We start from the raw sequence: 12,928 nt of genomic DNA, 5'->3' as shown, positions 1-12,928 counted from the left end.
TTCCTTGGCCAGCTCGTACACTCTCACGGCTTCAACTACCACCTATATGCCGATGACACACAAATCTATCTCTCAACCCCCCACCTCACCCCCTCAGTCTCCGCCCGAATCACACACACCTACTGAGCGACATATCAGACTGGATGTCGCTCCACTTCCTTAAACTTAAACCCATCAGATTATCACCTACTCTCCTCTCCTTTAGGCGCACCCTGAAAACCCACCTCTTCAGGGAAACCTACCCCACCCCCTGCTAACTTGCCGACCTCCTCCACTCTATCCCCCACAGCTTTCTCCTCCTGTGCCACCATCCCCTCCCTCCTAGATTGTAATCTCAAAAGAGCAGGGCCCTCGATCCCCTCATGTTTTGCATTGTGTTATTGTTCTGTCACATGTTCTGTCCCCCTTTGTAATGTACAGCGTTGAACGAACAATTGGCGCTTTATAAATACTGTATAATAATAATAAATAATATTGTCTAACCCAAATTTATGAGCTGATCCTAATCTTTACAACTCTGCCCTCCTGCTCTCTTGTTGTCTCTTGTAATTCTCCTTTGGTGTGAGAAGTTTGTCCTGCTAGCCATGTGTCTGTCAGAGATCACCGCCGCGATGGGCTCGGCGCAGTGCACTGACCTGTGCAGGAACGCGGGCACTGGGACCTGGCCGACCACAACGAGCGAGTTCACGCATGCGCAGTAGGGACCGCGGGCGCGCGCGTGGCACCAATGACAGCGCAGGGCGGGATATTTAAATGGCCCTGAGCTGTCATTCAGTGCCTTCTGGTCTTCCCTGTATCTGCGAACCTGTGTATTGTAAGTTGCTGACCGGGATTATGCTCTGACCTTGCTATATTCTCCTGCCCAGACCCTTGCTTTGCCTGACCTCTCTTTTGGATACCCCCTATTGGATCTGACCTGCTGTTGCTGACCTGGCGTGTGACCCGACTATTCTCTGCCCGCTGCCTTGTACCGTACCGTCCTCTCTGTTACCGACCCGGCCTGTCTGACTTCGCACCTTCTCAGCCATCCATCCATCCATCCCTCCCTCCCAGTGGGGTCTTCAGACCTCCTCATATCAGGCTCTCCCCCGTGGGAGCCCTCGGCGTATACCACTACCACTGACGGGTATACCCAGTAGTCATGACCCTCCAGAACAAGGGGGGACTCCTATGAAAGGAAGAGCGGATTATGGTGCCAGAGGAAACCCGAACCCTGGTCTTGGGACATTGCCATGACCACCCGATGGCAGGGCACTTTGGCCCAGCCAAGACCCTAGAGCTCCTCCGACGCTCCTTCTGGTGGCCAGACATGGCTAAAGATTGTAAGCACTATGTAAGATCCTTCATCACCTGCCAGAACAACAAACCATCGAGGAACAAAGCTTGGGGTCTGCTGCGGCCTTTACTGATTCCTGAACGGCCCTGGCAAAAAATTTCAATGGATTTTATAGTCGAGTTTCCACCATCACTAGACCACACAGCAATCCTTGTGGTCGTGGACCGTTTATCTAAGATGGCCCACTTCATACCTTTAAGGAAGACTCCGTCGGCCGCCGAGACTGCGCGAGTATTCATTCAAGAGGTTGTAAGACTGCATGGGGTTCCTGAAGACATTGTCTCGGACCGAGGGGTTCAGTTTACTTCGAGATTTTGGAGGGCACTGTGCAAAGCCCTGGACATCCAATTGTCCCTCTCCTCTGCGTTCCACCCTCAGACCAACGGACAGACCGAAAGGACCAACCAGACCCTGGAGCAATACCTGCGCTGCTACACATCTTTTGCTCAGGATGACTGGGTACCACTTCTACCCTTGGCGGAATTCGCGTACAACAACGCTTGCCATTCAGCAACAGGACAGTCCCCGTTCTTTTCCAATTATGGGTTTCACCCTATCTTCCTCCTGGACTTGGTCTCTGAATGCCCAGTTCCAGCAACACAGGATACATTGACATTTTTCTTTAGTCAGGATTTCGCCCACAACACTCCACAGAAACGGTTCTCCTAAAACCACTAAAACCAATGGTCACTATTCCAAACTCTTACTCTTGGACCTCTCCGCTGCCTTTGACATGGTTGACCACCCAATCCTCCGCAATACTAACAACTTACAAAGCCATCCACAACTCTGCCCCCAGCTACATAACTAGCCTGGTCTCAAAATATAAACCAAACCGCTCTCTTCGATCCTCCCAAGACCTTCTGCTCTCTAGTTCCCGCGTTACCTCTTCCCATGCTCGCCTCCAGGACTTCTCCCGAGCTTCTCCCATCCTATGGAACTTCCTACCCCAATCTGTCTGACTATCTCCTAATCTATCCACCTTTAGACGTTCCCTGAAAAACCATCTCTCTTTTAAAGAAGCCTATCCTGCTTCTAACTAGTAAACTGCCTTTTCCTCCATCAGCTCATCCCCCACAGCTATTACCTTTTGTATCACTCAACCCTTCCTCCTAGAGTGTAAGCTCTAACGAGCAGGGCCATAAGTTTCCTCTTGTACCAAATTGTATTGTAACTGTAATGTCTACCTTCATTTTGTAAAGTGCTGTGAAAACTGCTGGCGCTATATAAATCCTGTATAATAATAATAATAATAATAATAAAAATGATCAATGGTTTTCAAAATTTTTTACAAAAAAATATTTGAAAAGTGTGGCATGCATTTGTATTCAGCTCCCTTTACGTGGATACCCCTAACTAAAATCAAGTGGAACCAATTGCATTCAGTCACTTAATTTGTAAATATAGTCCACCTGTGTGTAATTTAATCTCAATATAAATACAGCTATTCTGTAAAGCCCTCAGGTTTGTTAGAGAACATTAGTGAACAAGCAGCATCATGAAGGCCAAGGAACACATCAGACAGGTCAGGGATAATGTTGTAGATAATTTTAAAGCAAAGTTAGGTTATAAAAAAATATCCTAAGCGTTGAACATCTCACAGAGCACTGTTCAATCCAGCATGCAAAAATGGAAAGAGTATGGCCCAACTGCAAACCTACCAAGACATGGCCGTCCACCTAAACTGACAGGCTGGGCAAGGAGAGCATTAATCGGAGAAGCAGCCAAGAGGCCCATGGTAACTCTGGAGGACCTACAGAAATCCACAGCTCAGGTGGGAGAATCTGTCCACAGGACAACTATTAGTTGTGCACTCCACAGCATCCAGGAAACACCTTTTATTAATAGTGTGGAGAAGCGTTTTTGTCCTCGTTTAGGTTTAACCACTTCAGTACAGGGCACTTTTAACTCCTTCCTACCCAGACCAATTTTCAGCTTTCAGTGCTTTCACACTTTGAATGACAATTACTCAGTCATGCTACACTGTAGCCCAACAAAACTTTTATCATTTTTTTCAAAGATAGAGCTTTCTTTTGGTGGTATTTAATCCCCCCTCATGAATCGATTATAATTAAGGTTTTTGGATGGGATTGTATATTCTGTGAATTTCCACCAAGGTGTCACTGTGGATGGTGGACATGATATATCTATCTATCTCTTATCCCTCCACTTCACAGCCAATACTTCCTTGTTTCTCAGACTTGCCGAGTCCCCCTTTGTAGCCTTGTGGTTACTAAATTTTGTGGGACGCCCTTTGTTTTTTCGGGTGGTACCACAGGCCAAAGGTTTTCTCACGGTACAGGTTCTGGGAAAGGGGCAGACTTGTATAGTAGCCATCAAGGTATATAACCCTTTTGGAACAGTGGGAATGCCATGTCCCAGATAATTTTACCACTTGTGCGATGTAGGTATTTTTATGTATATAGTAGCAAGGAAATTTCACAGATGGACTTATTGCACAGGTGGCAACCTATCATGGTACCACGCTTGAATTCACTGAGCTCCTGAGAGCGACCCATTCTTTCACAAATGTTTATAGAAGCAGTCTGCATGTCTAGGTTCTTGATTTTATACACCTGTGGTCACCTGTGGTCTGGAACACCTGAATCCAATGATTTGGAGGGGTGTCTCAATAATTTTGGCAATATAGTGTGTGACGATTGTGCGAAATAGAGACAGACACTGACAGCCATCTTGTGTCTCCTGTCCTCCCTTTTGAATGGAATTAGGGGCTGTAAGTGAGCAGCGTTCAAAAGTGCCTCTTATCCTAAATAAACACAGCTACATGAGATGCATGGCTGTAAACCACTAATTAGTCTGGTCCCAGGGGATCTTCTCAGAAAAACCACTTTCCTCTGCCCGATCGTAAAACAATAACTCAGTCAGTCATGACCTGTTAGGCCATTAGAGCTAGAGTGTGCCATAAAAACGTACATTTCACGAGTCATTTTTCATACAAATTCATACACTTCAGCAGGAACTTGGCACATTAATATGAAGTACATATTCGGATATGTCATTTTAATATGAGTCAAACAAGACCTTGCATGACTATATCAGTACCTACAAAAGAAAACAGTCTCTTTTATCCGGAGTGGCAAGATATGCTAAGTTTGGTATCTGTGCATTTGGAATATAATTCTAAATATGAATCTGCCAGTTGCTAGGATGCTACCTGTACCTATTGAAAGTTATTGACCTTACTATGACATCGTAAGGGATTTGGTCATAACCTTGGTTACCGCCTAACACCCATCCCCAAACTGGACGATTGGTCATTTGTTCTCAGGAGACACCCCTTTGAGATGATAGAAAAAGACTGACAGCCTGGAGAAAATGAGCTCTCCTTTTAACATCGATCAGGAACCACCTAAGAGACTTGAGAGCCAGAGCAGCCTTTGGACAATTGGACTCTGCTCAAACCAAAGACTTTTGCACGTATTCTGCCTTCTGAACTTCTTTCTTTTATTTCTCTGTTGTTTTATTGCTCTCTTTATATCTTTGTTACATCTTTTTCTGTAAATATTTTAATTGCACCATTTCGACCTTTTTAGTAATAAATCTTATTTTCTGAAAAGTGTTGAATTGTCTCTAAAGCTTTTAATGCAAGCTAAAGAATCTGTGTCTGAAGAGTGCTACTGTATTTAATAATCGTCTGAATACATCTGTCTTTGGTGACAGTGTGTATTACAGACGCTTATACTAATATCATAGTGTTACTACTAAGATTTGTGAGTTTCCACCTTCTCTGTAAAAAGGTGGTGGTGGCAGTGTGAAGGGTTAATTGCATAATTAACCCGACTCAGTAACAATCGCTCTCAGGCTGCTGGCACAGATTGTAGTCCCACGAGCAGGAAAATCTTTGTGCAGGGCGCAGCTCTCAACTCAATGCCACAACTCTCAGTGGCATTGTTAAGCAAGTGACAGACGGTGTGAGATTGGCTGGTCCATCGGTCACAAGTTGGTGAGAAGGGCTGGGGTCTGACGCCGCATACCGTCACATAGTGTACACTGTGATTCACTCTGAATCTGTCTGAAACACTGGCAGATCGATCTATTCTAGACTGAACGCCCATGTGAAAGTGGCCTAAGAACCACCATATCCAAGAAAAATAACACCTCCAGTTTCACATTAATAGCACAAAAAGTTGTACAGAGGACATCCAGCTACCTTGTTGTCCAGCAGTACAATATGCTTGTGTATTCTGGACCATGCAAGTTATACATCCTTAATGGCCAGTCACCTGTAAAATGAAGTAATCAAACCTCAGTTCCTATTGATAAGCCAGACATTTTCCTTATAAAATCTGCTACTAGCAAATAATACAGAAAAACCAGAGAAGCTTATATTTGTAAGAACAGCTTTACATTTTATTAGGTTTGAGAATCAACAAAACATAACTCAAGCAGAAGAGTAATCTACACCTGTGTTTTTAGGGCAGCATTCACAGCAGAAAAAGTTAATAGTTAAAAATATATCCTTATTTTATTAAACGGCCAAGTATAAAAATCCTTAAATCACCAAGTTTGTTATAGACAGAATGATTTCTATGACAAGGAAGCTGCTACATTTTCCGGTTAAAGAATTCTCATTGAATTAGCAGGATGCAAGACATTCCTCCCTTCCATACATTCCTTTTAGAACATTGTAAAACAATGTGACAGGCAAGTGACAAAAGGTCATCTTCTTGCATATCAACATGCTGCAAGGGTAGGACTAGAGGAGGTCACCTTTAAAATGCACCATTGTATTATCACAGTTTGTAGGTTGAAAGACAGTTACAGCAAGGAACTTAATGTGGAGAAGAATGAAAGATGACCTTCTATTGCATCCTTACTGCATATGCAGGATTATTCTGTAAAGCAAACAGCAAAGTGTAATAACCAAAGTATAACTAAAAGACAAAATATTTGTGGACAGAGTGGGGAGGGAATAGAACACCTGTTAGATTTCTATTGTTGTCTATACCAGAACAAGAACAAAGGGGAAATCTTTCAATGTAGACACTAGTTTTGGCGACCTGGGTGACTACCAGGGACTTCCTCTCTTTGGAAGGATTTCTTCTCGCTTCCTGTCTGGCTATAAGACAGGAAGTGAAATCTCCCTAAATGGGACACAGATGGCAAAAATTCCACTGATGTGTTTTGTGTGCCTAGGGCAGTCTTTTTCAACCAGGGTGCCCAGGCACCCTGGGGTGCATTCAGGGTTCCCCAGGGGTGCCTTGGCAAAAAAAAATGCCCAAAAATTGTATATTAGCCAGCAGATGAATCATGCCTGGATCGTGCACCATTACAACCTTCTAGCCACCGGTGTCCCAACCACCAATGATGTCATCAGAAGGACATTGGGCACAGCATCCTTGTTTGCCTCTCCCCTGCCCCTCTCCATAAGCACTGGGGTCACATTAGCTGAGTGAGTTTAAGAAACTGATGGAGAAGAGAAATGTTTGAACACTAAACAGTACCAGTGTGCAAAGGCATGTTTGCTTTGCAATCTCTAATGCTGGGTGTCCTACGTGTGTGAATATTGCTGCGTTATGTAAAACTATTAGTTTAGTTTTTACATTTTTAAATGGGGTTCCTTGAGATTGGTCAGAATTTTAAAAAGGGTGCCGTGACTGAATAGAGGTTGAGAAACACTGGTCTAGAATGCGCCCAACATCTGCTGCCGATAGCATTCATTGACGGCTATAAGCAGCGGCCCCACTGCATACATTTACACTTGTCATTTTTGCCAAGCACAATATAAAATATCTCAACAGAAACTGTCCTACAGCTAAACCTTTGCAAGGTCCAAAGCAGATGAATTTGCGTGGTACCAACATTGATGGATAATGGTTACTATGGTCACTTTGCAAATCTTCAGATTCTTTACACAAAATTTACTGAGAAAATTCCTTAGCAAAAAAAAGGAGAATCCTAGAAATCTATTTTGAAATGGATGGATGGACGACTGACTGCAGTAATTTTAAAGCATAGTTTTCTAAAAGTTCCATGACTGATTTTTCTATAGAATAGACTACATTTTACACCATCATTGACCCATGCAGAAGATAGCACTTGATCCAAGTTTGACAAAAGTATATGTAAAATGTGGGGTTTGCAAAAAAGGGAAGAAGTACCCAATTCCCCCATCCACCCACTCGATAAGGATTGGGGGGGGGGGGGGGGGGGGAGTCGCTCCCACTGAGGTATTGTATTCTGACACTGGGGAGAATTCCACCACCATAAGAATTTACTGGTCAGCAGGCACTGTTTTGGAGTCATTCACACTTTATGCAGCCGGTGACATCACCGACGCATGTGTTCTGAAGGGACAGCATACCCATTCAGTACCTTGAGAGCTCTTTGCCAGGGATCCGGAGTGCCATCATCAGGGCTCTGGCTACACATACAACCCACAAACCTGGAAGGAAGACCAAGTGAAGATGGAAGCGCTGGGGAGAAGTAACAGTGCTGCGCTGGAAGACTCTGCGTGCCTGTCATAATGTGCTAGTATGTGGTGTACTAGCATTATAACAAACCTGCAGGGGGCCCGATTTTTTTTTTTTTTTGGGGCTGTTTACTGACACTTTAATATCCAGCTAGATTAATAAATTCCTTCCTCAGCTGCTCTAAGGTAACACTAGGATCGTTCTCCTCTTGTAGAAAGTTTTTTATATATATATATATATATATATATATATATATATATATATATATATACATACATACATACATACATACATATATATATATACACACACACACACACACACACACACACATATATATATACACACATACACACACACACACACACACACACACATATATACACATACACACACACACACAATTATGTTTTACTTTTTGATATAAAAAATGTTTTGAAGAAAATCAAATTGCGTCAGATGTAGGCCAAAATGTATCCTGCTACATATCTTTGCTGGAAAAAAAAACCCAATACATGTAAATTAATTGGTTTATGTGAAAGTTACAGCGTCTACAAATGTCAGTATATATACTGGAATTTTAATTTTTTTATACTAATGGCATATTAATATATTAATGGCAGCAATCGGCGACTAGTGGGACTGCAGAGTGCAATCTAACACTAGGTGAGAACTGAATAACGGCTACTGACATACCCAGTGACACTAATACAGTGATCAGGGCTAATAAAAACACTGTACTAATGACACTGGGCAGGAAGTGGTTAACTTTTGGGTGATCAAAGGGTTAACTGTGTGCTGTTTTACTAGGGAGGCATGCTGTTTTGTATCTCTCTGCTGTGCAGAGCGATACAAAACAGCATGTCCATGCTGATAGGGGAGAGACTGTGTTGTTTACACACAGGTCTCTCCCCGACGACTGCCGGCCGGGAATAACCAGCCAGACCCAGTAATTTACATCGGTAGCCACCAATGGCAGCGCGGGCAGGGTGTGCGTGCCCCCTACGTGTGTGTGTGTGTGTGTCATTGCTGCCAACTAATTAAAAATGATTGATAATTTTCTACCCTGGCCAACCAACTCAGTTTGATTGGATCTGATTTAAATTAATTAAAAAATGATCAGAAAGTTATGGCTACTCAATTGTTTGCTGATCCGACTGCTTTGATCGAATCACACATCCATCGGATGATAAAATTGAAGCACATATGGCCACAATTAAACCACAACATCTTATAGACCTGGCTTGCATTATTTATTACAGGTATGTACTGTATATAGCACTGACAATTTATGCAGTGCTTTACATACTGTACAGTCAAACGAGTTGCTACCTTCAAGGAACTTACAGCCTAAGTTCCCATTCTCACATTCATACATACACATACAAAAAGGCCAGTTTGGAATCCAATTGCCCTACCACTATGTCTTTGGAGTGTGGAAGGGAACCAGAATACCTAGCAGAAACTCACACCAGCAGAGGAAAAAATATGCATTTCATTTAATCTTTATTTGTTTTATACACAACTCTATTCTAAGCAGGTCACAGCAATGGGTTCATTTTAATACCCCTCCCCCTTAGCAGTGCTCTGTAGTTGATATTAAGGAAACAATGGAGTTGATTTACTAAAACTGGAGTGCGCAAAATCTGGTGCAGCTGTGGAGAGGAAGCAATCAGCTTCCAGGTTTATTATCAAAGCTTAATTGAACAAGCTGAAGTTAGAAGCTGATTGGCTACCATGTACAGCTCCACCAGATTTTGCACTCTCCTGTTTTAGTAAATCAGCCCCTTAGCGCTGGTTCACACTGAATGCAACTTTGAAATTGGAAAGTTGCAGGTCAGTGCGATTTCAGGTGCAACTTGCCTGACCATCTGTGCAACTTCATGCACAGATGTCGTCAAAAAGAGTCCAGGAATCGCACCGATTTGAACAGTTTTATTGATGACAATAGGGAGCGACTTGTCATGCGTTTCAGAGTCAAATCGCATGACAAGTTGCACCGGTGTGAACTAGGGCTTAGTGTAGCTCCTGGTAGTTTTCCTTTTCAACGCTTCATGCACATATACAAAAAAAAAAAAAAAGTTGCTTTCAGGGGCTTTTTTTTTTTCTTTGCACATACCACTGAGCGCAACTACATGTTATCTAATGTGCCCACAAACCAGGCACTTTAGTGCATTTTGTTGGGCAACTTTCAGTGGCAGAAAAGTTTAAAATTAAAAAAAAAAAAAAAAGCCTCAGGCATTTGTTCCCAGAGAAGCAGTTTTCTGTTTTTTTTTTCCCAGTGCAAACACATCTAAATGCACTTAAACACACGGTTATGCCTGTAAATTTATTCTAATGGCTAGAATACATGAATATTCTAGCCTATAGACTGAGTTTATGTGCAATCGCTTCTAAACACCATACACATTTAAATGTGCTTATGCACAAGTAAAAAACGCAAGATTAGAGGCATTTTTTCTGGCAGCATAAATTCATATGCCCATGTGCATGAGACCTTGTGATCTGCAACATGAATTCCATTTATCACTGGTTCCATCATCTTGTGTTTTCAGATTACCATCAAAAAGGGGGTTGTAGTGGACTGGAGCTTAATGCTTAGTCTCAGCTGGCGTGTACAATTTAAATAAATTATATATGTGTACACACACTTTATTAGGTACACCTGTTCAATTGACATGGCAACAACTCAATGCATTTAGGCATCTAGACATGGTGAAGATGACTTGCTGGAGTTCAAACCGAGCATCAGAATGGGGAAAAAAGGGGATTTAAATGACTTTGAATGTGTTAGTGCCAGATAGGCTGGGGTTTACAGAGAATGGCCCAAAAAGAGAATATCCAGTTGTGTGGACGAAAATGGCTTGTTGATGTCAGAGGAGAAAGGGCAGACACAGATTTGATTTACAGCATTTCAAATTCAAGTAAATTTACATCTTCCTGTGATTAGACAGAGGACAGCAGCTAAGTGGGGTTGAACTCAGTGCAATGGGACTTTAAGTGGTATTAAAGTAAATTTTTTTTTTACCTTATTGCAGTCTCTGCCTTAAGGTAACAAATGCCCCACTACCTGTTCTACCGCACTCTGTCCCTAAACACTTACCTGGCTCCATGTCCCTGTTCCAGCACTGCTCTCTTCACTTTCTGCATTTGACAGCAATGGAGTCAGACGCCTGCTGCTATCAGTCAAACTCCTTTGAAGACGCAGGGGCATGGCTTACAGGCACTCTGTGTTTATGGACATACGAAACCCACGCACGCGCAGCTCACTGTACAAATTTGGCAATGCCGAATCTGACTGAACGCCCACACATGGGCATGAGTAACATCATCCCCGCCTGGCTAATGACAGCAGCTGGCGATCAAGATCTCAATGTCAGCAGCCAGATGGAAAGCTTGGGGATGTCACATCGCTGGAGACGAGGAGAGTATAGTTCCACTTTAACCTCCTCGCATCAGCAGCGCTCCCGTCTGGCCAGGAGTGCTGCCGATGCGGGTGAACGTTTCTAAACATCCCTCTGCATCCATTGCCTGTGCGTGTTCCCTGGGAGCATGCGGCACCACGATTGGTGCCCGCTGTACGGGACCTCTGTGTGAGGTCCCGATTCATGCGATCATTGATTGGCCATAGTAGTAAACAAGTTGTCACTTCCTCGCATCATTGCTTACTACTTGTGAAATCTGTGAATGCTCACAGAGGTCACATGGTACAAGGCTATTCACAACACCCTTGTACCATGTGACAAGCTTTGACCAATCACAGCTCTCACAGTATTTCTCAATTGCTGTAAGAATGCAGCCAGAGAGAAGGAGAAATTATTGCTTTTACAGCCTTTATGGGTGTAAAAGCAATCAGTGTAAAAAAAGAAAAAACTAAATCTTCAATCAACCCCCACAAGTAGTACAGTGTCACTAAGGTGACACTGTACTGCTAGGGTGACAGTATGGGGAAAACACACACACACACACACACACACACACTAAAAATAAAATAAAAATTTAAATATTTTTTTAAAATAATCTTTGGTTATAAACTAATTTGGGTTATTTTTTCTATTTACTAAAGACAGATGAATAAATTTTGGCCAAGATTTATGAAGAAAGATTATTTATTTGCAAAATGTTATAAGAAAAACACTTTTTTCCCAAAATTTTTGGTTGTTTTCATTTATATAGAAAAAAAATAATAAAAATCCCAGTGGTGAATAAATACCACCAAAATAAAGTTTTATCGGTCTCAAAAAACAAAACAATGCAAAAAATTTCATATGGGTACAGTGTTGCATGACCGTGCAATTGTCATTCAAAGTGTGATAGCGCTGAATCTGAAAATTGGCCTGGGCAGGAAGGGGATGAAAGTGTCTAGACTTGAAGTGGTTAAGCAGACTGTTTGCTTTATAAAAAAAAACTGACTTTATTCACTAAAAGGTAAACAGCATTAACCAACAGCCGCCATACAGAATTCATCATTCAGTGACCCAATTGCAATAAACTTGGTTCTTATTGGCTGCCATGTCTGTAGTTTACACAATACCTTTGTTTTGTTGTTTCAATGTGAAGAAGGTGGGCAAATAAAATCCATTAGAATCTATCCCTCTGTACAGTCACTTACTTGATATCTGTTAGGATCTGTCTCTCTGTAACTTTTCGGCAACAAATTAAGCCAGTCTTCACTTCCACCATGTAGTTGATATTGTGGAAAGTTAATGTAGCTCCTTGTAGCTTTCTTTTTTTATCTGATGCTTGAATTCCATTTATCACTGGTTCCATCATCTGCACAACGGTATGAGAATTCTTCTCTGCCATGACGATGTGACCACCTTCCTGTAGAGATACAAGAATACCATATGTACACATTTATTTCCAGACTGCCTGGGTGTATATGACATATTTAAAGAGTAAACCAAACACATATACAGTCAGGTCCATAAATATTGGGACATCGACACAATTCTAACATTTCTGGCTCTATACACCACCACAATGGATTTGAAATGAACCAAACAAGATGTGCTTTAACTGCAGACTGTCAGCTTTAATTTGAGGGTATTTACATCCAAATCAGGTGAACGGTGCAGGAAGTACAACAGTTTTCAAATGTGCCTCCCACTTGTTAAGGGACCTAAAGTAATGGGACAATTGGCTTCTCAGCTGTTCC

General features: G+C 42.3%; 1 protein-coding gene across 3 annotated transcripts in view; it reads right to left on the bottom strand.

Annotated features, from left to right (window-relative positions):
• The window catches only part of ABCG2 (ATP binding cassette subfamily G member 2 (JR blood group)), a 220,405-nt gene that overhangs the window by 50,844 nt on the left and 156,633 nt on the right, over positions 1-12,928 (bottom strand). For all 3 annotated transcript variants that reach the window (XM_089652325.1, XM_089652326.1, XM_089652327.1), the window contains one exon: positions 12,383-12,594. In XM_089652325.1, coding sequence (XP_089508451.1) covers positions 12,383-12,594 — 212 coding nt within the window. The remainder of the gene's footprint in view (positions 1-12,382; positions 12,595-12,928) is intronic.

Source organism: Staurois parvus, unplaced genomic scaffold (assembly GCF_062004578.1).
Source record: "Staurois parvus isolate SC_StPar_1 unplaced genomic scaffold, SC_StPar_1.0 ptg000679l, whole genome shotgun sequence".
Lineage (NCBI taxonomy): Eukaryota > Metazoa > Chordata > Amphibia > Anura > Ranidae > Staurois > Staurois parvus.
The sequence above is the reverse complement of the archived record's forward strand: the minus strand, read 5'-3'. Positions and strand labels throughout refer to the sequence as shown.